The sequence below is a fragment of the Pseudophryne corroboree genome, chromosome 6 (assembly GCF_028390025.1).
Source record: "Pseudophryne corroboree isolate aPseCor3 chromosome 6, aPseCor3.hap2, whole genome shotgun sequence".
NCBI lineage: Eukaryota > Metazoa > Chordata > Amphibia > Anura > Myobatrachidae > Pseudophryne > Pseudophryne corroboree.
In genome coordinates, this window is record NC_086449.1 from 136,337,253 (window position 1) to 136,361,991 (window position 24,739).

Below are 24,739 nucleotides of genomic sequence, written 5' to 3' on the forward strand. Positions count from 1 at the left end.
AGCTGAAGGCTTCTGCCGCCTGACGACTTCTGTCTTCTGTACTTCTAGCTCTGTGAGGAGAACGGCGGCGCGGCTCCGGGGGTGGACGCCCAGTAAGAACCTGTGTTCACCCCCTCTGGAGCTAATGGTGTCCAGTAGCCGAGGAAGCAGAGCCTATCTTTGACAAGAAGGTCTGCTCCTCTCTCCCTCGATGCAGGGAGCCTGTTGCCAGCAGTGCTCCCGGTGAAAAAGTAGTAAAAGGTAGACAAAAAAAATCCAAACAAAAATGCTTCTAGGCAGAGAACTCTGGAGAGCTCTCTGCAGTGCACCCATCTTGCTCTGGGCACAGTGTAAAACTGAGGTCTGGAGGAGGGGCATAGAGGGAGGAGCCAGTGCACACCCAGAGTCCAAAGCTTTCTTAAAGTGCCCTATCTCCTGCGGAGCCAGTCTATTCCCCATGGTCCTTACGGAGTCACAGCATCCTCAAGGACGTTAGAGAAATAGGATTTTTTATTAACTTTTTTTTTTTTTTTTTTAGTAAACTGTTTAATTTTAGAGGTTTACACCTTGTTTTAGTAATACATGAACAATTCTTGAAGTGAGAACAGTAACAAAAATGAACACCATAATAGAATAAATACACACTAAACAGTTGCATCAAGCAGTACATTTAGGCTCTGAATTTCACTCAGTTGTTTGAGCCAAACATGTACATGTCTTTGTCCACGTCCTCACGTTTGTCCTCAACAGAAAAGGCTCTGTAGCATGCAACCAGCTTAGCTGCTTTTTCATTTCCCAATCTGTTGCGTGTTTTGGATTGTACAAAACCATACGTTGAAAAAATCTTTTCAATTCCTGCATTTGATGAAACTGCGGCAGACATCTGCTTCAGAAGATTTACTACAGAAGTGTCTAACTGAAGTTGAGCCGCATAGGACACCCACCAGGCTAGAGGACATACTTAGCGTAAAGTGTCCACTTCAAACATGTATGGTGCAAATGGTTTCATGGATGCATGCAAGTTGAAGATGGCCGGGATAATTTGCCGACTATTGACATGAGCAAACTCTATAGCAGTCTCAATTTCAGCAGGACTAAGCTTTTTTTCCCCTGTACCTAGGATCAAGTAGATTAGCAAGCAAGTGGGCATCTGCGAGTGCCTTTTTAGATCTTGCCTTTGCCATCTTGACTACATTGCTGTGGTATCCAATCTCTTCAAGATCATATAACAGCTTCTTCAACACTTGTACGACCTTACTGATTGTGCACGATCCAGGGCTACAGCTTTCAGTCGAGCCAAATAATCTTCAGCACTCCGCTTAATACCAAAGTTAATAACTTTGTTAATAATGTCTTGTGGGATATCATCTTTGTTTTTATCACATACTCTAACAAGAATGGGCCAGTTTTTCAGAAAGGACTCCAGTCTGCCATAGTACTCCAGCGTAAGTCACTTGGTAGTATAGACTTGGTAGAATCTCCTATTCACCATCCATTATTCTCCCCCAACCGAGCTATAAAAAAAATAATAAAAAAAAGAAGACTGCCCCCACCTACACGTCTATCTATTTCTAAGCAAAAGTTGTAGTTTAACGTTTTGATTTAAATCATGATTTAATCATTTGATTTAAATCGTTTTGAGTTAAATCGTAAAACCCTGGGTAGGGAACATAGACTGTAAACTCCACTAGGGCAGGGACCAATGGGAACAACTAAATATGCTCTGTAAAGCACTACGGAATGTGTGTGCACTATATACATATTATTATAATTAAAAGTAACAGTAAAATGTTCCTCAGTGTTAAATGCAAGTACGGAGCAACAAAATTATTTCCCTGTGTGTGTTGACAAACAGAAGAACGGTAAATAAATGCAATTGTATTTAGGACTAGCTGAAGGACGGACGTTCTGGTCAACTGACAGTACATACACTGCTCAAAAAAATAAAGGGAACACTAAAAAAACACATCCTAGATCTGAATGAATGAAATATTCTTATTAAATACTTTGTTCTTTACATAGTTGAATGTGCTGACAACAAAATCACACAAAAATTATCAATGGAAATCAAATTTATTAACCCATGGAGGTCTGGATTTGGAGTCACACTCAAAATTAAAGTGGAAAAACACACTACAGGCTGATCCAACTTTGATGTAATGTCCTTTAAACAAGTCAAAATGAGGTTCAGTAGTGTGTGTGTGGCCTCCACGTGCCCTCCCTACAACGCCTGGGCATGCTCCTGTTGAGGTGGCGGATGGTCTCCTGAGGGATCTCCTCCCAGACCTGGACTAAAGCATCCGCCAACTCCTGGACAGTCTGTGGTGCAACGTGGCGTTGGTGGATGGAGCGAGACATGATGTCCCAGATGTGCTCAATTGGATTCAGGTCTGGGGAACGGGCGGGCCAGTCCATAGCATCAATGCCTTCGTCTTGCAGGAACTGCTGACACACTCCAGCCACATGAGGTCTAGCATTGTCTTGCATTAGGAGGAACCCAGGGCCAACCACACCAGCATATGGTCTCACAAGGGGTCTGAGGATCTCATCTCGGTACCTAATGGCAGTCAGGCTACCTCTGGCGAGCACATAGAGGGCTGTGCGGCCCCCCAAAGAAATGCCACCCCACACCATTACTGACCCACTGCCAAACCGGTCATGCTGGAGGATGTTGCAGGCAGCAGAACGTTCTCCTTGGTGTCTCCAGACTCTGTCACGTCTGTCACATGTGCTCAGTGAGAACCTGCTTTCATCTGTGAAGAGCACAGGGCGCCAGTGGCGATTTTGCCAATCTTGGTGTTCTCTGGCAAATGCCAAACGTCCTGCACGGTGTTGGGCTGTAAGCACAACCCCCACCTGTGGACGTCGGCCCTCATGGAGTCTGTTTCTGATCGTTTGAGTAGACACATGCACATTTGTGGCTTGCTGGAGGTCATTTTGCAGGGCTCTGGCAGTGCTCCTCCTGTTCCTCCTTGCACAAAGGCGGAGGTAGCGGTCCTGCTGCTGGGTTGTTGCCCTCCTACGGCCTCCTCCACGTCTCCTGATGTACTGGCCTGTCTCCTGGTAGCGCCTCCATGCTCTGGACACTACGCTGACAGACACAGCAAACCTTCTTGCCACAGCTCGCATTGATGTGCCATCCTGGATGAGCAGCACTACCTGAGCCACTTGTGTGGGTTGTAGACTCCGTCTCATGCTACCACTAGAGTGAAAGCACTGCCAGCTTTCAAAAGTGACCAAAACATCAGCCAGAAAGCATAGGAGCTGAGAAGTGGTCTGTGGTCACCACCTGCAGAACAACTCCTTTATTGGGGGTGTCTTGCTAATTGCCTATAATTCCCACCTGTTGTCTATTCCATTTGCACAACATCATGTGAAATTGATTGTCAATCAGTGTTGCTTCCTGAGTGGACAGTTTGATTTCACAGAAGTGTGATTGATTTGGAGTTACATTGTGTTTGTGTTCCCTTTATTTTTTTGAGCAGTGTATATAAGCAGGCTTAATCAGACAAAACACAAATCACTACATAAATATAATGAAAGAGACTGGGTTATTGTGTTCAGGGGTCACTGGCTCATGCAATTACTTCAAATGTGTCTGTAAAAAACAAACAAAAAAACAACACAACCCTCTTAAACCATGAAATTACAAGTAAAGGACAGATTCCACGATATCTCTATAAATTAAATGTTTATTTATAATAAATCCAATACATAAAAGCACATTGTCTGTTACAGTGACTTAATGTACACAAGATGGAAGATTCCAATAGCATGAGCAATGGGGTACTAGTGACAACCAGATACCCCACATAGCCGATGAATGAGCGGTTCCGCTACCAGCAGCTGCACCGATTGTGTCAGAGAACCCAGGGTGGTTGAGCAGGATTAATAATTGCCGCTGCCCACAAGCACTGCACTATCTGGTTTCAGATGCTGTGGGCTACCATGATTCACAATAATGTGCATATGCTCCTACACAGGTGTAGGCCGTCATTCATAATCCATATGTGGGCAGCAGTCAATACTGTGATCCGAAATGTGAAGAAAAAAAAATAAAATGGTTATTTAGATCAACATGATAGTTATGAAGACGGCATTTCTGAGTTTCAAGCAGAGCAAAGGAAGAAAGAAAAAAAGTCACAAATCAGATATCCTCTTTTGGTACAATATAAAACAGGTACAATATAAACCTCAAATATCCAAAAATTGGGGAGCAGCTATTAAAAAGTAACGAAAACGCACATAATTCAGTTGGGCAATAAGAGGTAATGACAATAGTATAATTAAATATAAATTATATATAAGGGGAAGGTGTCATCTTTGCTGAGCAATGCATTCAGCCCTTATATGACTGATTGACATTCGGCTGTAAGGAAAGTCAGTTCCATCCCCACACCACCCTGCATCCATTACAACGCTTTACACCAAGTCCTGGCTCATGAAATGCATTTCTTCATACTATTGTCTTTTTCCATCCTTACGATCTACCACGTCCACTCTACAGCTACTAGAATAAAAGTGTCTGCCAAGGAAGATGCCACAGCATAATGAGATCCGTACAGCTTTCACAACATTGGCACTATGCAGAGATTCTCCCCGGACGCCCTTTCTGCAGAGCCATATTCACCAGTCTCCCCTGATATACTGGCCGAGCAAATGAACAGCCACAGAGAGAGAGGGAGAGAGAAAGCTGGCAGGGTCACAGATTGGCACAGCGTCCATGGGGTAGAGTTTGGAGAAATCATGAAGGGTGTGCTGCAGACATAGGAATGGCAACTGAAGGAATGTCAGGGAGGACGGTCTTTGCGGTGGAGAGAATTTACAGCACAACGATCGATCACCTAGGTACAAAATGGACATAATGCAAATTAAACTATTACACGGATATGGTTCAGAGCGCAAACGGACAATATCTGTACAAGATAAGCATGTACTATTAAAGTATGTTCAGCTAATAATATGATGAGACCGATCTAAAGTTTGCATGTATTACTTCTGGCAATTCAACCAGAGAGTTTCTCCAAACTCCGCTATTAGGGCTGTAACACACGCGCCGGCTCCCGCCGTCCGGCTAAATCCTGGACAGCTTTTTAACGCTGCCGTGCTGCAGAGACACATGCAGCGCAATGTGTCCATTCACACGTCGCTGCTGCGCATGCGCATAGCATTACACACTGCTCAAAGCCGTTGTGTGTGAAAGACCCCGTCCGGCTTTTTGCTATCCGGGGAAAACCGGAGCGTGTGTTACAGCCCTCACAGTCCAGGTTTTAAGTATATCCATGAGACCAGATGGTTCCATCAATCTGATTGAGGTACTAATTAAGTCTCCTGTGCGCAATCAAGCAAGGATATCCGTAAAACCTGGACTGTAATAGCAGAGTTTGGGAAACTGTACTAAACACTATCAACTTCCCAAAAGACGGCTCATCATATCTCAAGGATAGACCCATGCACAATTCTCCAGTATAATATAATCCTGCACAACATTTTAGTGATCAGAATAAGTGCACTAACTGGGTGGGCAATTCATCTAAGCTTTCACTTACCTGCTGCATCTACTAACCGCAGAGAGTACATCTAGCTCTAAGTTCACACCAACTGCTAGTACTGATCAGCCCTAAGGGCTCATTAAAGCGAGTGCTTGTGACTGGCCACATTCAGATCACTGTAGACATAATTATCTCTGTGTAAACAAATGAGAGATGGAACATCTGGCTTTCTTTCTGAGTGATCACTAAATGTCTCATTAGGAAACAGACACACTTGTTGTAGTCTAGTATAGCTCTGTTTGGACTTGAGGTCCCGCACCTGGTCAATGCTGGGAGCAGCAGTCCTGGAGCACAAGCATCAAAACTTGGAGAGAAATAAAGCACCAACCAATCAGCTCCTTACATTTTTCAAAACACAGGGGTCTATGTACTAAGCCTTGGAGAGAGATAAAGTGGACGGAGGTAAAGTACCAGCCAATCAGCTCCCAACTGCCACATTTTAGGCTGTGTTTGAAAAATAGCATCTAGGAGCTGGTTGGTTGGTAGTTTATCTTTGCCTACTTTATCTCTCCCCAAGGCTTAGCACATAGACCACCACAGCCTGTAGCATGGAAATTAGGAGCCTATGTATCAAAGCTTGCTGAGGGATAAAGTACCAACCAATCAGCTACTAAGTCCCTGCCATGGGAACAGTATCTTGTCCAAACATATTTACTTTTTATCACTTTCCCTTAAGTATCAACATATCCTCATCACCTCCAAACAAGCCATCAACGTAACCAACTGAAACTTGGTGGCTCGTTGTATAATGGAAATCCTTCATGCTAAATAAATAGTTCTCAGCTGACCAGTTTCATATCATTTGACCTTCAGTGAAAACGGATATACAGATCCTATGAAGACATGGCATATAACATACCTGTCCTATCTGCCGGTCAGGCTTCTGTCCTCATAAATTGTGATCTCAATCTACAAATTATGTCAAGGAACATGACCTACAGTAGAACACAAGTCATGTAAATTTATCTGAAGAGCGCCTCTAATAAAAATTTGACGGGGATGATGACGAAAGTAGTACAGATAGAGGGGAGTCGGCACAAAGAAACAGACAGATTATAATGTAAAACAAAGTGCAGAGGTTGCATCTGGTTTGTGTTGGGGCCTTTAGCTTAGTGAGAAAGAACCTACTGCTGAGTGCCACCTTGGGCAGATCCATCAGTGAGCATGCACTTCTGATGGTCAATGTAATAGACAAAACAAACAGGCTGGATCCTGCCCGACGACCTACAGGATCAGCATCCATTTTGTCCAGTTTTAATGAGATCTTTACATCCCGGCTGAATAGTTTCCAGCACCATTAGCCTCTTAACGCAGTCGGAGGACTATATAGACTGACAGCGCTTACCTTCTGACCACATCTACAAACATGCCAGATAACGATCCTACTCATAGGTGGCATTCCCAACTACGCAGTTAAGGCCAGGCTCCTTATAAGAAATTAAAATATTGGAGCAGGCCTAGATAACCAATGGCCTCCAGCTATCTCAGAGCATGCCGCGGCTTGTAGTTTCATAAAACCTACAGAGGCACAAGTTGCCTAGGATAGTATTAACACAGGGCTGGATAATTCCCAGTTTCTAAGATGGAAAAAAAAAAAAAAGATCACATGTAGCCACCATACCATGTTCCCACTTCTGGCGCACTATGTGTTCCTCCTTCCTGTAGTGATAACCCCATCTACAATGCAGTTAGAGCCTACGGCCCCATATTTGTAGGCAAGTCCAATTACCACAGTTGGGTCACTACAGGAGAGAGTTTGTTACGGTTCCTTGCAGAAGTACTGCCGAGGTGGGAAAAGCCGGAGGAGAGCACAGACTCCTAAAGAGGGCTACAGGCTGGTATGATACACTGATCATTAAAGTATACTGCACAACGTACATTGAGTACTCATTCCTGGGATAGGGCCTCCACACATCATAGCTCAACATCTGTGGGGGCTTTAGAGAGCTCGCCTGTCACAGGGCATAATACACGGATATAAAACGCTCTCTGACAAGAGAATGGGGTCCCAGGGGAACCTCATTTATTATTTTGCTAACATTTTAATACACAACATAGAAAAGAAATGCTAGAGAACCCGGCAACAGGCTGCTTAAATGGATTAAACAATTGTTTAACAATGTTCAATGGACATAACTATCTTTTCAGCTCACTTGCCCTTTAAATGGCTCCATAGAAGCCACAGCTACCAAAATGCAGCAAAGGATACCACTCGGAGACCCCTCTCTATGGGGTCAGTCAGCAGCAGACCTTGGGGAGCATAAATCTTCTCATTCTGCTCCTGAATGTACTTAGCAATTTTCTTCAGAACCTGGGAAGATAAGGGGAGGGAGGTAAGTACACACTATATAAATGTCAGTAAGTGATAAAACAACAGGAACCAGAGAGGACAGGCACGCAGATAGAATGGACAAATGAAAGAACATTAATGGCGAACATCCCTCCTTGTACACAGCATGGTGCAGAATCCATCTACACCCCTTACTATATATAAAATGCCACTGGCATTAGAGAGTAAATGAGAAAAGAAGATTCCGACCAACGCTGGTTAGGAAGAAAGATTAAAAAGGAAATAACTAAAATATTTGTTGCATCCTACATAGAAGTAGAGATTTCCACACACAAACTGCACACACAGTTATTTTGGGGTAGGAGGGATTCCCAAACATGTATAAGAATAGACAAAGTGCCTCAGTAAGGTCCTGAACAATTCAGAGACTGCCAGATTCACAAAGTGGCTCATTCCCACATGTGGGCAACAGGTGCATGCTTACTAATCCCGTATCAGTGAAGGGGCATTGTAACTACAAAGAAGCCACCACCTACAGCGCCTGACTGGTAGGAGATAAGAGGGATTGCTGATCAGAACAACTGTGGAGGTACACAGAAGGAAGCTACCGACCAGGCATTAGCGAAGACAATGGCTTGTAATACGCCAACACGCAACTATGGTGGGGTAACTTTTATATTTATCTACATGTCCCAACTTTGTATGTTTGGGTCCTTTAGTTTTGGCAGCACATGGGTTAATCCACAGGAATTGGGAGAAGGATAAATACATAAACCCTCTTCCTAGGAACACACTTGTATGCTTGCACTATATACCTCTCACAGAGGTGAATTCATCCAAGTCAGCTGCTTTCTCATAGCACTTAGGAAGAGCTGTCCAAAGACCCAATATTTACGGTCAGGTTGAGAACACAGACTGCCGCCTATTAACCACTTTGCTGTCGGGCGGCGAAGTGGGTGTAGATGGGAGCACGGTCTCCTTATACTTAAAGGCAGGGATGGGGTTTACCAGAGTCTGGGCAGCCCTGGCTGAATAAATAAATCCAGGATCTGTCTGTACGTGGCAAACTATTTCATCTAGGAGCTGCTGAAAGGTCTCGATTCATTCTCCAAAAAACCTAATTTAAACACAGTTGACCGGGAATAAAAACGGCTCATTTTATATCCGCACTAAGCTGTAATTCTTCTGGAGAATAAACTAATCTGGATGAATTTAAAAGAAGTCAAGAAGGCAGCTTGAGAATGCTTCCTTTAGCGGAGATTGGACTAGTCACACGACATAATCCATACTGGCTTTGCGGCAGGACATGATAAAGAACAGCAGGCACACCCACCTTCTCATAGTGTGTCTCCATGCACAGGAATATGGTGTAGGCGGTGAGGCAGGCCAGGCAGCCCTCCAGATAGGACTGGCCCCCTAGCTTCTCTGCCTCTGCAAACAGATTGTTCAGTGTCCGCACAGTCTCCTCAAACTGCTGTCTGTCCACCTAAAGAATGAAACAAGATAATGAGCAGAATACATACACATTCTCAAAATAACTTATTTTTCTTAAAAAAGGTATGGAAAGCAATTATTGTCATAAAACATTACAGCCCGCAGGGCAGGCATCGGCATGACACTACAGCAAACAGAACAGGTAGACCAGCTGACCATTCCAAAGGAAATGGTCATCCACCAATATGTAAAGGACTTCCTGTGCACCAGATGAGTGCTGTTTGGAACGTCCGGTACAAAAATCCAACCTTTAACTTTATATCGCCACCCAGCAACAGAGGATCAGACTCCTTATCGGATGTAGGAACCCAGATTTTCTTATTTAAGGGATTATTTATTAACAGTGGAGAATATCTCCCCAAAACACTAGCTTTCTTTGGGTTGCCTGCAAATATTAAGTATCTCCCAACTGTAAAATATGTAGGTTTCTTTGGGGGTTACTTTGTTTACCAAGCAATTCCAGAGCTTGGCCTCAGTAGCCAGCTTCATCTTCAGATGGTGTTAAGGTGGGTACACACTAATAGATATATCTATGGACGGATCGGGCAGTGTGTTGAGCATACACACTGCTCGATCCGTCGGGGACTGACGTCATGAACTGGGCGGGCGTGTACACACGCCCGCCCAGTTCAGCTGTCAATCACCGCCGGCCACTGCAGCATGTGTACCGGCGGTCGGCCGACCGCCGTACACACACAGCGATGCGCCAATATATCGGTAGATATATTGGCCGTCGGCTGTGCTGCGCGGCTGACGCGATACGTCTGTGAACGAAGGAGTTCACAGACGTATCGGCTGTACACACTGGCCGATGGTCCCGCGATATATCGGACATTCAAGAGAACGGCCGATATATCAACCAGTGTGTACGGACCTTTAGCCCTTGAAATCTTTGGGCTACTTTCTACACTATTTCCTCGGATATCCCGGCAACAGGGATCGGGTGGGGGGGTGTTCTTAGGGATTGTGCACCGACGGGGGGGTGGTTAGACTGGCCATACATCTGAAGATTGTCAAATCTGGCTGGTTGAAATGAAGACCTGGTAATGTATGGGAGCAAATGACAATTAACCATTTGCTCCGAAATAGCGGAAAACTAACAAAAACGGTCAGACAAATTGGTCAAATCAAATGGATTTAACCAATTTGTCTGATTGACTATTTTTGGCTTCTTTTCAGTGTTTGGGAGCAAATGGTCAATTGACATTTGTTCCCATACATTACCAGATTTTCGTTCCAACCAGCCAGATCGGACAATCAATCAATCTGCAGGCATATGGCCAGCTTTAGGGTTAGGCTGAGGCTTGGGGGGAGGGACACGACACGTACTTCACTCGCCCCTGTAGTAATTTCACAGATCGGGATTCCGGCATTGGTATAGTGACCGCAGGCATCCCGTCCGATGGTCAATCATACTGAACCCCACACACATGGAGTCACTTCTAACACATCACAGCAACAAGCTTTTCGGAGGTCCTGTCCCTGCATGTGTTTAAGATACATTCAGACGGATCCTAAATTTCTTATCACCGCAATAATTAGATTTTACTCACCAATAATTAGATTTCTTATCACCGCAATAATTAGATTTCTCATAGTCCGTAGTGGATGCTGGGACTCCGTAAGGACCATGGGGAATAGCGGCTCCGCAGGAGACTGGGCACAACTAAAGAAAGCTTTAGGACTACCTGGTGTGCACTGGCTCCTCCCTCTATGACCCTCCTCCAGACCTCAGTTAGGATACTGTGCCCGGAAGAGCTGACACAATAAGGAAGGATTTTGAATCCCGGGTAAGACTCATACCAGCCACACCAATCACACCGTATAACTCGTGATACTATACCCAGTTAACAGTATGAACAATAACTGAGCCTCTCAACAGATGGCTCAACAATAACCCTTTAGTTAAACAATAACTATATACAAGTATTGCAGACAATCCGCACTTGGGATGGGCGCCCAGCATCCACTACGGACTACGAGAAATAGATTTACCGGTGAGTAAAATCTTATTTTCTCTGACGTCCTAAGTGGATGCTGGGACTCCGTAAGGACCATGGGGATTATACCAAAGCTCCCAAACGGGCGGGAGAGTGCGGATGACTCTGCAGCACCGAATGGGCAAACTCTAGGTCCTCCTCAGCCAGGGTGTCAAACTTGTAGAATTTAGCAAATGTGTTTGACCCCGACCAAGTAGCTGCTCGGCAAAGTTGTAAAGCAGAGACCCCTCGGGCAGCCGCCCAAGAAGAGCCCACCTTCCTCGTGGAATGGGCTTTCACTGATTTAGGATGAGTCAGTCCAGCCGCAGAATGTGCAAGCTGAATCGTACTACAGATCCAGCGAGCAATAGTCTGCTTTGAAGCAGGAGCACCCAGCTTGTTGGGTGCATACAGGATAAACAACGAGTCAGTTTTCCTGACACTAGCTGTCCTGGAAACATAAATTCTCAGGGCCCTGACTACGTCCAACAACTTGAAAGCCTCCAAGTCTTTAGTAGCCGCAGGCACCACGATTGGTTGGTTCAAATGAAAGGCTGATACCACCTTAGGGATAAACTGGGGACGAGTCCTCAATTCTGCCCTATCCATATGGAAAATCAGATAAGGGCTTTTACATGACAAAGCCGCCAATTCTGACACACGCCTGGCCGAAGCCAAGGCCAACAGCATGACCACTTTCCACGTGAGATATTTTAATTCCACGGTTTTAAGTGGCTCAAACCAATGTGACTTTAGGAAATCCAACACCACGTTGAGATCCCAAGGTGCCACTGGAGGCACAAAAGGGGGCTGAATATGCAGCACTCCCTTAACAAATGTCTGAACTTCAGGTAGTGAACCCAGTTCTCTCTGGAAGAAAATCGACAGAGCCGAAATCTGGACCTTAATGGAACCCAATTTTAGGCCCATAGTCACCCCTGACTGTAGGAAGTGCAGAAAACGGCCCAGCTGAAATTCCTCCGTTGGGGCCTTCCTGGCCTCACACCACGCAACATATTTTCGCCAAATGCGGTGATAATGGTTTGCGGTCACTTTTTTCCTAGCTTTAATCAGCGTAGGAATGACTTCCTCCGGAATGCCCTTTTCCTTAAGGATCCGGTGTTCAACCGCCATGCCGTCAAACGCAGCCGCGGTAAGTTTTGGAATAGACAGGGCCCCTGCTGCAGCAGGTCCTGTCTGAGCGGCAGAGGCCATGGGTCCTCTGAGATCATTTCTTGAAGTTCCGGGTACCAAGCTCTTCTTGGCCAATCCGGAACAATGAGTATAGTTCTTACTCCTCTTCTCCTTATTATCCTCAGTACCTTGGGTATGAGAGGAAGAGGAGGGAACACATAAACCGACCGGTACACCCACGGTGTCACTAGAGCGTCCACAGCTATCGCCTGAGGGTCTCTTGACCTGGCGCAATATCTTTCTAGCTTTTTGTTTAGGCGGGACACCATCATGTCCACCTGTGGCCTTTCCCAACGGTTTACAATCAGTTGGAAGACTTCTGGATGAAGTCCCCACTCTCCCGGGTGGAGGTCGTGCCTGCTGAGGAAGTCTGCTTCCCAGTTGTCCACTCCCGGAATGAACACTGCTGACAGTGCTAATACGTGATTTTCCGCCCATCGGAGAATCCTTGTGGCTTCTGCCATCGCCGTCCTGCTTCTTGTGCCGCCCTGCCGGTTTACATGGGCGACTGCCGTGATGTTGTCTGACTGGATCAGTACCGGCTGGTTTTGAAGCAGGGGTTTTGCCTGACTTAGGGCATTGTAAATGGCCATCAGTTCCAGAATATTTATGTGTAGGGAAGTCTCCTGACTTGACCATAGTCCTTGGAAGTTTCTTCCCTGTGTGACTGCCCCCCAGCCTCGAAGGCTGGCATCCGTGGTCACGAGGACCCAGTCCTGTATGCCGAATCTGCGGCCCTCTTGAAGATGAGCACTTTGCAGCCACCACAGCAGAGACACCCTGGTCCTTGGAGACAGGGTTATCAGCCGATGCATCTGAAGATGCGATCCGGACCACTTGTCCAACAGGTCCCACTGAAAAGTCCTTGCATGGAACCTGCCGAATGGAATTGCTTCGTAGGAAGCTACCATTTTTCCCAGGACTCGCGTGCAGTGATGCACCGACACCTGTTTTGGTTTCAGAAGGCCTCTGACTAGAGATGACAGCCCCTTGGCTTTCTCCTCCGGGAGAAACACTTTTTTCTGTTCTGTGTCCAGAACCATCCCCAGGAACCAGCTGTGACTTTGGAATATTTAGAATCCAACCGTGCTGTTGTAGCACCTCCCGAGATAGTGCTACCCCGACCAACAACTGCTCCCTGGACCTCGCCTTTATCAGGAGATCGTCCAAGTACGGGATAATTAAAACTCCCTTTTTTCGAAGGAGTATCATCATTTCGGCCATTACCTTGGTAAATACCCTCGGTGCCGTGGACAGACCAAACGGCAACGTCTGGAATTGGTAATGACAATCCTGTACCACAAATCTGAGGTACTCCTGGTGATGATGGTAAATGGGGACATGCAGGTAAGCATCCTTGATGTCCAGTGATACCATGTAATCCCCCTCGTCCAGGCTTGAAATAACCGCCCTGAGCTATTCCATCTTGAACTTGAATTTTTTTATATATGTGTTCAAGGATTTCAAATTTAAAATGGGTCTCACCGAACCGTCCGGTTTCGGTACCACAAACATTGTGGAATAGTAACCCCGTCCTTGTTGAAGGAGGGGCACCTTGACTATCACCTGCTGGGAATACAGCTTGTGAATTGCCTCTAGCACTGCCTCCCTGCCTGAGGGAGTTGTTGGCAAGGCAGATTTGAGGAAACGGCGGGGGGGAGACGTCTCGAATTCCAGCTTGTACCCCTGAGATACTACTTGAAGGATCCAGGGATCCACCCGTGAGCGAGCCCACTGATTGCTGAAGTTTTTGAGACGGGCCCCCACCGTACCTGGCTCCGCCTGTGGAGCCCCAGCGTCATGCGGTGGACTTGGAGGAAGCGGGGGAGGACTTTTGCTCCTGGGAACTGGCTGTATGCTGCAGCTTTTTCCCTCTACCTCTGCCTCTGGGCAGAAAGGACGCGCCTTTAACCCGCTTGCCTTTATGGGGCCGAAAGGACTGTACCTGATAATACGGTGCTTTCTTTGGCTGTGAGGGAACAAGGGGTAAAAATGCTGACTTCCCAGCTGTTGCTGTGGCAACGAGGTCCGAGAGACCATCACCGAACAACTCCTCACCCTTATAAGGCAAAACTTCCATGTGCCTTTTAGAATCTGCATCACCCGTCCACTGCCGAGTCCATAATTCTCTCCTGGCAGAAATGGACATTGCACTTATTTTAGATGCCAGCCGGCAAATATCCCTCTGTGCATCTCTCATGTATAAGACTGCGTCTTTTATATGCTCTATGGATAGCAATATAGTGTCCCTGTCTAGGGTATCAATATTTTCCGACAGGGAATCTGACCACGCAGCTGCAGCACTGCACATCCATGCTGAAGCAATAGCTGGTCTCAGTATAATACCTGAGTGTGTATATACAGACTTCAGGATAGCCTCCTGCCTCCTATCAGTAGGCTCTTTAGGGCGGCCGTATCCTGAGACGGTAGTGCCACCTTTTTTGACAGACGTGTGAGCGCTTTATCCACCCTAGGGGATGTTTCCCAACGTGACCTATCCTCTGGCAGGAAAGGGTACGCAATTAGTAACCTTTTAGAAATTACCAGTTTCTTATCGGGGGAAGCTCACGCTTCTTCACACACCTCATTTAATTCCTCAGATGGGGGAAAAACCACTGGTAGTTTTTTCTCCCCAAACATAATACCCTTTTTTGTGGTTCCTGGGGTAATATCAGAAATGTGCAACACATTTTTCATTGCCTCAATCATGTAACGTGTGGCCCTATTGGAATGTACATTTGTCTCATCGTCGTCGACACTGGATTCAGTATCCGTGTCGACATCTGTGTCTGCCATCTGAGGTAGCGGGCGTTTCAGAGCCCCTGATGGCTTTTGAGACAGCTGGGCAGGCACAAGCTGAGAAGCCAGCTGTCCCACATCTGATATGTCGTCAAACCTTTTATGTAAGGAGTTGACACTTTCACGTAATTCCTTCCACAAGTCCATCCACTCAGGTGTCGGCCCCGCAGGGGGTGACATCACATTTATCGGCACTTGCTCCGCCTCCACATAAGCCTCCTCATCAAACATGTCGACACAGCCGTACCGACACACCGCACACACACAGGGAATGCTCTGACTGAGGACAGGACCCCACAAAGCCCTTTGGGGAGAGAGAGAGTATGCCAGCACACACCAACAGCGCTATATAACACAGGGATTAACACTATAACTGAGTGATTTTTCCCAATAGCTGCTTGTATACACAATATTGCGCCTAAATTTAGTGCCCCCCCTCTCTTTTTTACCCTATGTAGTCTGGAAACTGCAGGGGAGAGCCTGGGAGCGATCCTTCCAGCGGAGCTGTGAGGGAAAATTGCGCCAGTGTGCTGAGGGAGATAGCCCCGCCCCTTTTTCGGCTGACTTCTCCCGCTTTTTTCTATGTATATCTGGCAGGGGTATTTTACACATATATAGTCTCTATGACTATATTATGTGTTTTTTTGCCAGCCAAGGTACTTAATATTGCAGCCCAGGGCGCCCCCCCCCCCCAGCACCCTGCACCCATCAGTGACCGGAGTGTGAGGTGTGCATGGGAAGCAATGGCGCACAGCTGCAGTGCTGTGCGCTACCTTGTTTGAAGACCGAAGTCTTCTGCCGCCGATTTCCAGGACTCTTCTTGCTTCTGGCTCTGTAAGGGGGACGGCGGCGCGGCTCCGGGAACGGACGATCGAGATCGGGCCCTGTGTTCGATCCCTCTGGAGCTAATGGTGTCCAGTAGCCTTAGAAGCCCAAGCTAGCTGCAAGCAGGTAGGTTCGCTTCTCTCCCCTTAGTCCCTCGTAGCAGTGAGTCTGTTGCCAGCAGATCTCACTGAAAATAAAAAACCTAAAATAAACTTTCTTTTTCTAGGAGCTCAGGAGAGCCCCTAGTGTGCATCAAGCTCAGCCGGGCACAAAATTCTAACTGAGGTCTGGAGGAGGGTCAGAGGGAGGAGCCAGGGCACACCAGGTAGTCCTAAAGCTTTCTTTAGTTGTGCCCAGTCTCCTGCGGAGCCGCTATTCCCCATGGTCCTTACGGAGTCCCAGCATCCACTTAGGACGTCAGAGAAAATAAATTATAATTGAGTCTAGAACTTAATATGTCGCATTACAGTTTGAGATTGAAAAAAAGACAATTTGTTCATCAAGTTCAACCTACTAGTGGTCTCTTACACTATTATTTTTAGGACTAGTTTTATCTGTTGTGACTGTTGGCCATCATGTTTATTCCTTTTTTTTTTTTTTTAACTATAGTGCACAATCTACCATCATAACACGGTATATCCTAATCCATTAGGAATTTATCTATCCCATTCTTAAAAGTAATGACAGAGTCCGCCATTACTACTCTCTCTGGCAGGGAATTCCAAATACGTATTGAACTTACTGTGAAGAAACCTTTTTATCTCTGTGTGCAAAACCTCCTCTCCTCTAACCTAAGTGGATGTCCACGTGTCCCCTGTGTTGATCTTACCAAAAACAAATACCCCGCAAACTCTGTGTATTGTCCCTTTATATATTTGAAAATGTTAATCATGTCCCCCTCTTAATCTCCTCTTTTCCAGTGTAGACATGCCTACCTTAACAAGCCTTTCCTCGTATTCTAGCGTCTCCATCCCCTTAATCCATTTGGTCGCCTGTCTCTGAACCTTTTCTAGTTCCAGGATATCCTTTTTGTAGTATGATGCCCAAAATTGTGCACAGTATTCGAGATATGGCCTCACAAGTGATTTATATAATGGGAGTAGAACACACTCGTCCCTTGCATCAATTCCCTGCTTTATGCATGCTAATATCTTGTTTGCTGCAATCATACTTTGGATACTACCGCTGAGTTTATCTATGTGAACACCTAAATCTTTTTCCAGTACAGAATCCCCTAGCTTTTCCACTTGTTTAAGTATGTAGGTAGTATTTTTGTTCTTGCTGCCAAAGTGCATTACCTTACACTTGTCTATATTGAACCTCATTCTCCATTTTGCTGCCCATGCTTCCAGTTTAAGTAAGTTGTTCTGAAGATACTCAGCATCTCCCCAAATCATCCCCCCCCCCCCCCCCCCAATGCTCTCTAGGCCTTCTTCTAGATCATTAATGAAAAACTTGAACAATAGTAGTACATGTGCAGACCCTTGTGGCACGCCACTTGGTACTTCAGTCCAATTTGAAAAAGTTGAATTTACCACAACTCGCTGCTCCCTATCATCCAACCACTTTGTAACCCAAGTGCATATTGTGCTTCCTAGCCCCAGTTCTTGTAACTTATAGATAAATCTCATGTGTGGTGCTGTATCAAAAGCTTTAGCAAAATCTGAAAAGATTACATCCACCTCCTTACCTTTATCTAGGTTTGCGCTAACCGTTTCATAAAAGCCTAATAAGTTTGTTTGACATGAGCTATACTTCACAAATCCATGTTGGTTCCCATTAATAACCTTATTGGCGTCAAGGAACTTCTGTATTCTATCCCTTAAAATACCTTTCAGTACTTTCCCCACTATAGATGTAAGACTTACTGGTCTATAATTATCCGGTCCATATTTAGTGCCCTTTTTGAATATTGACACAACTTCCGCTATACGCCAGTCTTTGGGAATCATGCCTGATGTAAGAGAGTCCTTGAAAATCAAAAATAGCGGACTTTGTAGTTCGAAATGTAGTTCCATGAGAACCATTGGGTGAATTCAGTCGGGACCAGGTGATTTATTAATCTTATTTTTTAAATCAGTCCCAGCCCACTTCCTCACTTAAATAAGCACTTAGCAGTGGGATATTATCGTTGCTGAGGTTGTGTGTTAATCCCGCCATCCGGTCCTCTCTTGTGAATATAGATGAGAAAGACGTATTTACTTTTTCTGCTATGTCATTATCGTCTTTGATTAAGACGCCCAACTTGTCCTTTAAAGGGCCTATACTCTACTTCTTTAATCTTTTGCTGTTGATGCGTTTAAAGAAAACTTTTTGGGGTTTGATTTACTTTCCTTCGCTACTAGCTTTTCAGTTTTTATTTTAGCCACACTTATTTCTTTTTTGCATATTTTTTTACAATCCTTATAGTACAGGAATGACTCAGCTTTCCCATCCGATTTATATTTTTGAATGCTCGCCTCTTTTTGCCCATTAGTTTCTTATGCGAGAATCCCTGCGACTACAAGCAGGAAGCCTTTCTGCCTACTGTTTTGCCATCCGTCATACTTTGTATGGACGCTCACACAAACCCTATGTTATGGGCAAGAGATATGTCTGAATCAGACTTTCCTTCTCTGCATGCACAATAGCAGAGACCTCTAGCTACATACCCAGGACATTGTACAAGACGGACAGTTCCGTGCAATCACATGGCCACAACAGCCTACTTCCCAACTCAGAACGCCCATGTCACGCGAAGACCCTTAGCTTCAGCCACAGATATACAAAAAGGCGTAAATCTACTTCTGCACATGTACTCTATGCTAAAATGGGCAATTTGCATCCATGGAAAGCCATGCATCAACTCCCAATCAGCCACAGTCATTAGACTTTCTGCACCAAAGGGCCTTTTGGCCCGTTCTAAAAATCAGGGTAGAGGTTCTAAAACAAACCCTTTGTAATACACCCAAAAAATATATATATTCATACTGATGGATCAGCACAATTTATTGCAGAAACCACAAAGCATGTTTGGATCCAACTTGTGTCCCAGATTCCCTCATAGCTATATAAATACCTGCATTATCCCGGACAAGATAAATTGAGCTGAACCAAAAACCCCATCTGCCAAGTCACTATTTCTTTTTTTCTTAAAAAGTTCAGCAAGACTTGTGAGGGGCAGACTCGCTGCATGCACCATACAGGAGTAATACACTCCTTTCTGTATATTGATACACTTTTGGGTACAAGCCATAATTACCTGCTAATCACTCACATGTACTTTTACGGATCATCTGCAAATGTTTTGTGCTGTATCTCCTCATAGCAGGATGAATCATTATCACTAACACAAAATTACATTTCAACAATACTTCCCTTTAAGATGAACCCACACACCCATCTATCTGTGCAGATAACCTTTGATCACTGTGTGCATGCATATACATTCCTACATAAACACTCCCACACAGGCACAGGACACAACTCTCTGTGTGGTAGGACATATACCAAAGAGATTTGGACTGGAGACCTGACCCAGAGAAGACAGGGGCTGGGCCATTTCATTTTCAGCTCAAACCAGAGCCAACAAAATCAAATCAGCCTAGGATTTTGTACAGAAAAATATTAGTTTTATGCATGGGATATTGAGACGCCCTGAGGCGGCAAAGAGATGTTGTGGAATGTGGAGAAACAACACAGCAAACGAATGGCGGGAGATCCGATACCGTCTAGATTACCCCTCAGCCTATATCGGTCACTGTCCCCATTGTACATAGAATTCTGCCGAGGATCACATTAACTGCATCATTTTTACTAAACAGCTAACAGCATATACAGAGATAGGATCCCGAAACAACGGAAACTATTAATAAACATTAAATCTATATAAAAGAAGAGGTATTCCTCCGCCCCCCAACCAAGAGACAAAACTTGAGATAACCGACATTTTATTTACATTTGTCACAGCAGAGTGACAAATGTATTACTGTAGTAATCTTATTACTCTATGTTGTCACCCAAAGGACTCCTTGCAGCATTCTTTAAATAAAATAACTTTTGGGAAGTTTTGGTGTAGAGCAGAGATTTTCAACCTTTTACAACTCTTGGCACACTGAACAAGATTTAAATATTGCCAAGGCACACTCAAATATAATGGTGACATATGGTGCAGTTGCGTGTCCTAGGATGTCATGTCGCAGCTTCTCCATAGGCAACGCCTGAGCCACATCTGAGAAAGCCAGAAGAGCCCAACACTGCCCGGGCCCAAAATTAGAACTGACTCTGCAACCACTAAACCCACCAGTATTGATCATTCCAGGGCCTCAGTAGCGGCAAAACACTGACGGGCCTGGCTCTGCTTCTATGGCGGCACACCTGGAGACTGCTCAGGGCACACTAGTGTGCCACGGCACAGTGGTTGAAAAACACTGGTGTAGAGGATAAAAAGTACCCCTTTATCTTAAAGTAATGCAAACCGTGACAAACCTTTACACTTAAACACAGAATTCGACGGAACCACTTGGCCCATCTCGTCTGCTCCATTTTTAACCATAGTGTTACCTCAGACCCTATTTGATCCTCGTTTCTTTTTCCGGCTATCCTTAGGTCTATATGTCTAAATTGCTCTACTGTAACCTCTACCACCTCTGCTGGGAGGCTAATGTACTTGTCCACTACCCTATCTGTGAAGTAATTTTCCTCAAGTATCCCCTGAACCTACCTCCCGCCAGTGTAAGTGCATGTCCTCGTGTTCTAATATTTCTCTTCCTTTGAAGAATGTTTCTCTCACGTACCTTGTTAAATCCCTTGATATATGTCCCCCTTTCCCTTCTCTGCTCCAAACTATACATATTGAGATTTTTTTAGTCTTTCTGGGTATGTTCTGTGATGTAGGCCATGCACTATTTTACTTGCCCTTCATTCTACAGTCTCTAATGTATTAATATAAATTAAAGCGCAACGGAATATGCTGCGCTATATAAGAAACTTAATAAATAATCCTTCTGAAGAGATGAGGCCATACCAATGACCTACACAGTAGCATTATTACTTCTTTCTTTCTGCTACCAATTCCTCTCCCAATGCAACCAAGCATCGTACTGCTTTATTACATTGCTTACCTGCCTTCCTGTCACCTGAAATAGTGACTCCTAGATCCCCTTCCTCCTCAGTAATTGGTACTTAGTACATATAGTGAGAATAGCTGTTCCAGGTCTTGCAGTGACATCATCAATTCCCATTATCTTTCCTCACCTGATGACTGGGTTTTGATATACGGTTATTGCATCCCCTGTCAGACAACAGTCCTACATCCTGACAGGTTAGAAGGGTTAGAGAATTTATCTGGCTTAATGTAATGCAAAGTACAGGGGCAGTTTAAGGGAGAAGGGTGCCCATGTACACCAGCAGTAGACACTGACATTGTACCTAACTAGAGTCTACTTCGCTTGTGCAGGTATCCGGGAACATGGCATCTATGCCATGTTGCTGGTGACTTTCCTACTGTAAGCAAAAACAACGAAAGACAAGACAAAAGAAATCCTTTTCGGGAGCTCTCTTATTTGAAAATAATAATAATGATTACGCAATGTATAGTGAAATGATGTGATGATAGTTCTAAAACTTAGCTTTTATTCTATTCCATTAAAATATCGACCTAAATGGTCCAAACGTATTTAAATATCTATTCAACATAGAAATAGAGAAGAGAAAGGTGAAATATAGATGAATAGAAGTGAGCAGATTAGAACTGCCCCACCAGTGTATTCACATAAAGATATAGGTGATCATCTTAGTGATATCCACAGTGCCTGGTATTCCTAAGCGGTCCCCCTTCAAAGTACTAACCAGGTCTATCCTATCAGCTTCCGAGATAGAAGATCGGGCTACTCTCAGGATAGTACGACCTTGAATGATAAGGATGACATATGAAGGAAGAGAGAACCCACTTCTGCTGTCTGTACTCTGCCTGTTATACGTCTCTGGATCAATTGGCACCAGGCTTTTCCAGATGAGAGTGTGTTGGAAGGAAGAACCATCACCAGTTTTCACAAAATCGTGAATATCTAGAGTATCTAGAAGGAATACTTATTGGCAGGGAGTTCCCAATCTCTCACATAAAGATATAAAGAAAATTGAATGAATACAAATCATACATGTCTGATTACTCATCAGAACCTCATTCTCTCTCAGCACTCTCTCATCTGGCTGATAGCTGTGCTGGCAAGGGTTCTGCCCTCCCCAGCGTACATTTGGCTGTCACAACAGAAAGCAGAAGTGCTCTCTTCTTCCTTCTGCCCTAATTCTGAGTGGAAGTAGACCAAATAATTCATGATCCCTCCCAATCAAAACTGGTGATGGTTCTTCCTTCCAACACTCTCTCATCTGGAAAAGCCTGGTGCCAATTGATCCAGAGACGTATAACAGGCAGAGTACAGACAGCAGAAGTGGGTTCTCTCTTCCTTCATATGTCATCCTTATCATTCAAGGTCGTACTATCCTGAGAGTAGCCCGATCTTCTATCTCGGAAGCTGATAGGATAGACCTGGTTAGTACTTTGAAGGGGGACCGCTTAGGAATACCAGGCACTGTGGATATCACTAAGATGATCACCTATATCTTTATGTGAATACACTGGTGGGGCAGTTCTAATCTGCTCACTTCTATTCATCTATATTTCACCTTTCTCTTCTCTATTTCTATGTTGAATAGATATTTAAATACGTTTGGACCATTTAGGTCGATATTTTAATGGAATAGAATAAAAGCTAAGTTTTAGAACTATCATCACATCATTTCACTATACATTGCGTAATCATTATTATTATTTTCAAATAAGAGTGCTCCCGAAAAGGATTTCTTTTGTCTTGTCTTTCGTTGTTTTTGCTTGTAGTTGATCTACAAAAGTTTTTTGGGAGCACCACCAATAGATAGGTGTCCCAGAGGATTTGAACAGTGGCACCATTTATATTGTTTTTTTTCAGATATCTTTATATTCAAATGTGGCTTTACAGTACACAACTAGTGCGGAACTAACAAACCATTTTTCAGACTTTCCTACTGTGCCTGCATAAATATCTGTGCAAATGCCACCATGTCGGATTCCCAGTCATTTCTGCTGCACCGCGGTACCAGAAGAGAGTATACTGTAATTATACAGGTGGAGGGTGTGTGGTGTGGGCCTCCCTAGGCCCATGTGCACTGCACACTCTGCACCCATTGTAGATACAACAATGGCTAGGTAAACAGCATGTCATTATCCAGTAGATCAGCCAATTCTTAGTTTCCCAGTCCAATTACTGCACAGTGTATACCCACGGGATATAAGATCAGCTCTCAGGTGTGTAAGTGACGGAGGGGCAGTTAATAGTTTTTCTAATCTGCCAGCTGTGTACCTAGCCTTAAGAGTCCAAGCTTAGGCACTTGCTACAATGCCACTATCCCCAAATTTCAACAATTTGTTATTGTGCTCAGAGTGTACAGAGATGTCATGTTTAAATGCCATGGTCACTTAGAAACTAAGTAAGACAAGCAACTTACCAAGGAGGCCTTAATTTTTGCATACAATCGTTCTCGCCGGTAATACTTTAAAGAACGATCAGTCATATTTTTACACTGATGATCAAATCAACAAAAGGGACGACTTACTGTATGTTTTCTATGAGTATATACTTTCTTATTGTAGACTATACAACCTCCCTTTGGTATTCCATGAACATTCATGGAACACAGAACTTCTTAGATCTTTAAACTTTACACTATTACTTCCAATTTGGACCTTAATGGGAAGATCAGACGTTTCCTTAAAGAGATCATACATACAAGTAGAAACTTACACAGTTATAAGCAGGGTTCTCCTTGATGATTACCAGTCACGGCTGAAACTAAAAGGGGGTACACACTAGGCGATTTCAGCCTAAAAAATAAACGTTCACAACATAAATGTCGTGATCGTTTATTTTTATGCTGAAATCGTCCAGTGTGTATGGCGGCAATATTGGTGACCGATTAACGATGGGCACTCCCGCACACCGTTCAACAATCACCAATATTGCAATACAGTAAACAAAAAGGTTTAAACACTTCCAAACTGCGCCCGAGTCTGCCGTGGGATGTTTGATCACCAATACTTAGCCGACAGGCAGCTCCACCCATCAATGTCGGGCTAAGCTGCATGTTTGGGAATGCCGGCGGTGATGTCACTGAACACTATTGTTGAAATATAATGTTCAGTGTGTATGCACTATATCGTTGAACGAAACATCATTCAACAATATAGCCGTCCATCGCCGGCATTCCACAATCGGGTAGTGTGTACCCGCCTTTAGTCACGAACAAGGTATCAAATCTTTTTGCATAAATTGGATTTTAATTACCTACCGGTAAATCCTTTTCTCGCAGTCCGTAGAGGATGCTGGAGTCCATATTAGTACCATGGGGTATAGACAGGTCCACCAGGAGCCATTGGCACTTTAAGAGTTTAATAGTGTGGGCTGGCTCCTATCTCTATGCCCCTCCTACCAGGCTCAGTCTAGAAACTGTGCCCGAGGAATTACACAGATAGTGGCGAGATTCATACCAGCTCACACAACAGGCAAATCCAGCAAACATGCCGGAAAACTCAGCAACAGCTGAAACAGTAAAGA

General features: G+C 44.6%; 1 protein-coding gene across 1 annotated transcript in view; it reads right to left on the reverse strand.

Moving 5' to 3' along the window:
* Positions 1 to 3,653: 3,653 nt before the first annotated feature.
* Positions 3,654 to 24,739, reverse strand: part of GOLGA7 (golgin A7) — a 34,346-nt gene continuing 13,260 nt past the window's right edge. Inside the window, exons 3-6 of the mRNA XM_063931879.1 lie at positions 9,155 to 9,307; positions 7,741 to 7,842; positions 6,391 to 6,440; positions 3,654 to 4,823 (exon numbers count right to left, since the gene is read on the reverse strand). Of these exons, the coding sequence (XP_063787949.1) occupies positions 6,396 to 6,440; positions 7,741 to 7,842; positions 9,155 to 9,307 (300 nt within the window). The 3' untranslated portion in view covers positions 3,654 to 4,823; positions 6,391 to 6,395. The remainder of the gene's footprint in view (positions 4,824 to 6,390; positions 6,441 to 7,740; positions 7,843 to 9,154; positions 9,308 to 24,739) is intronic.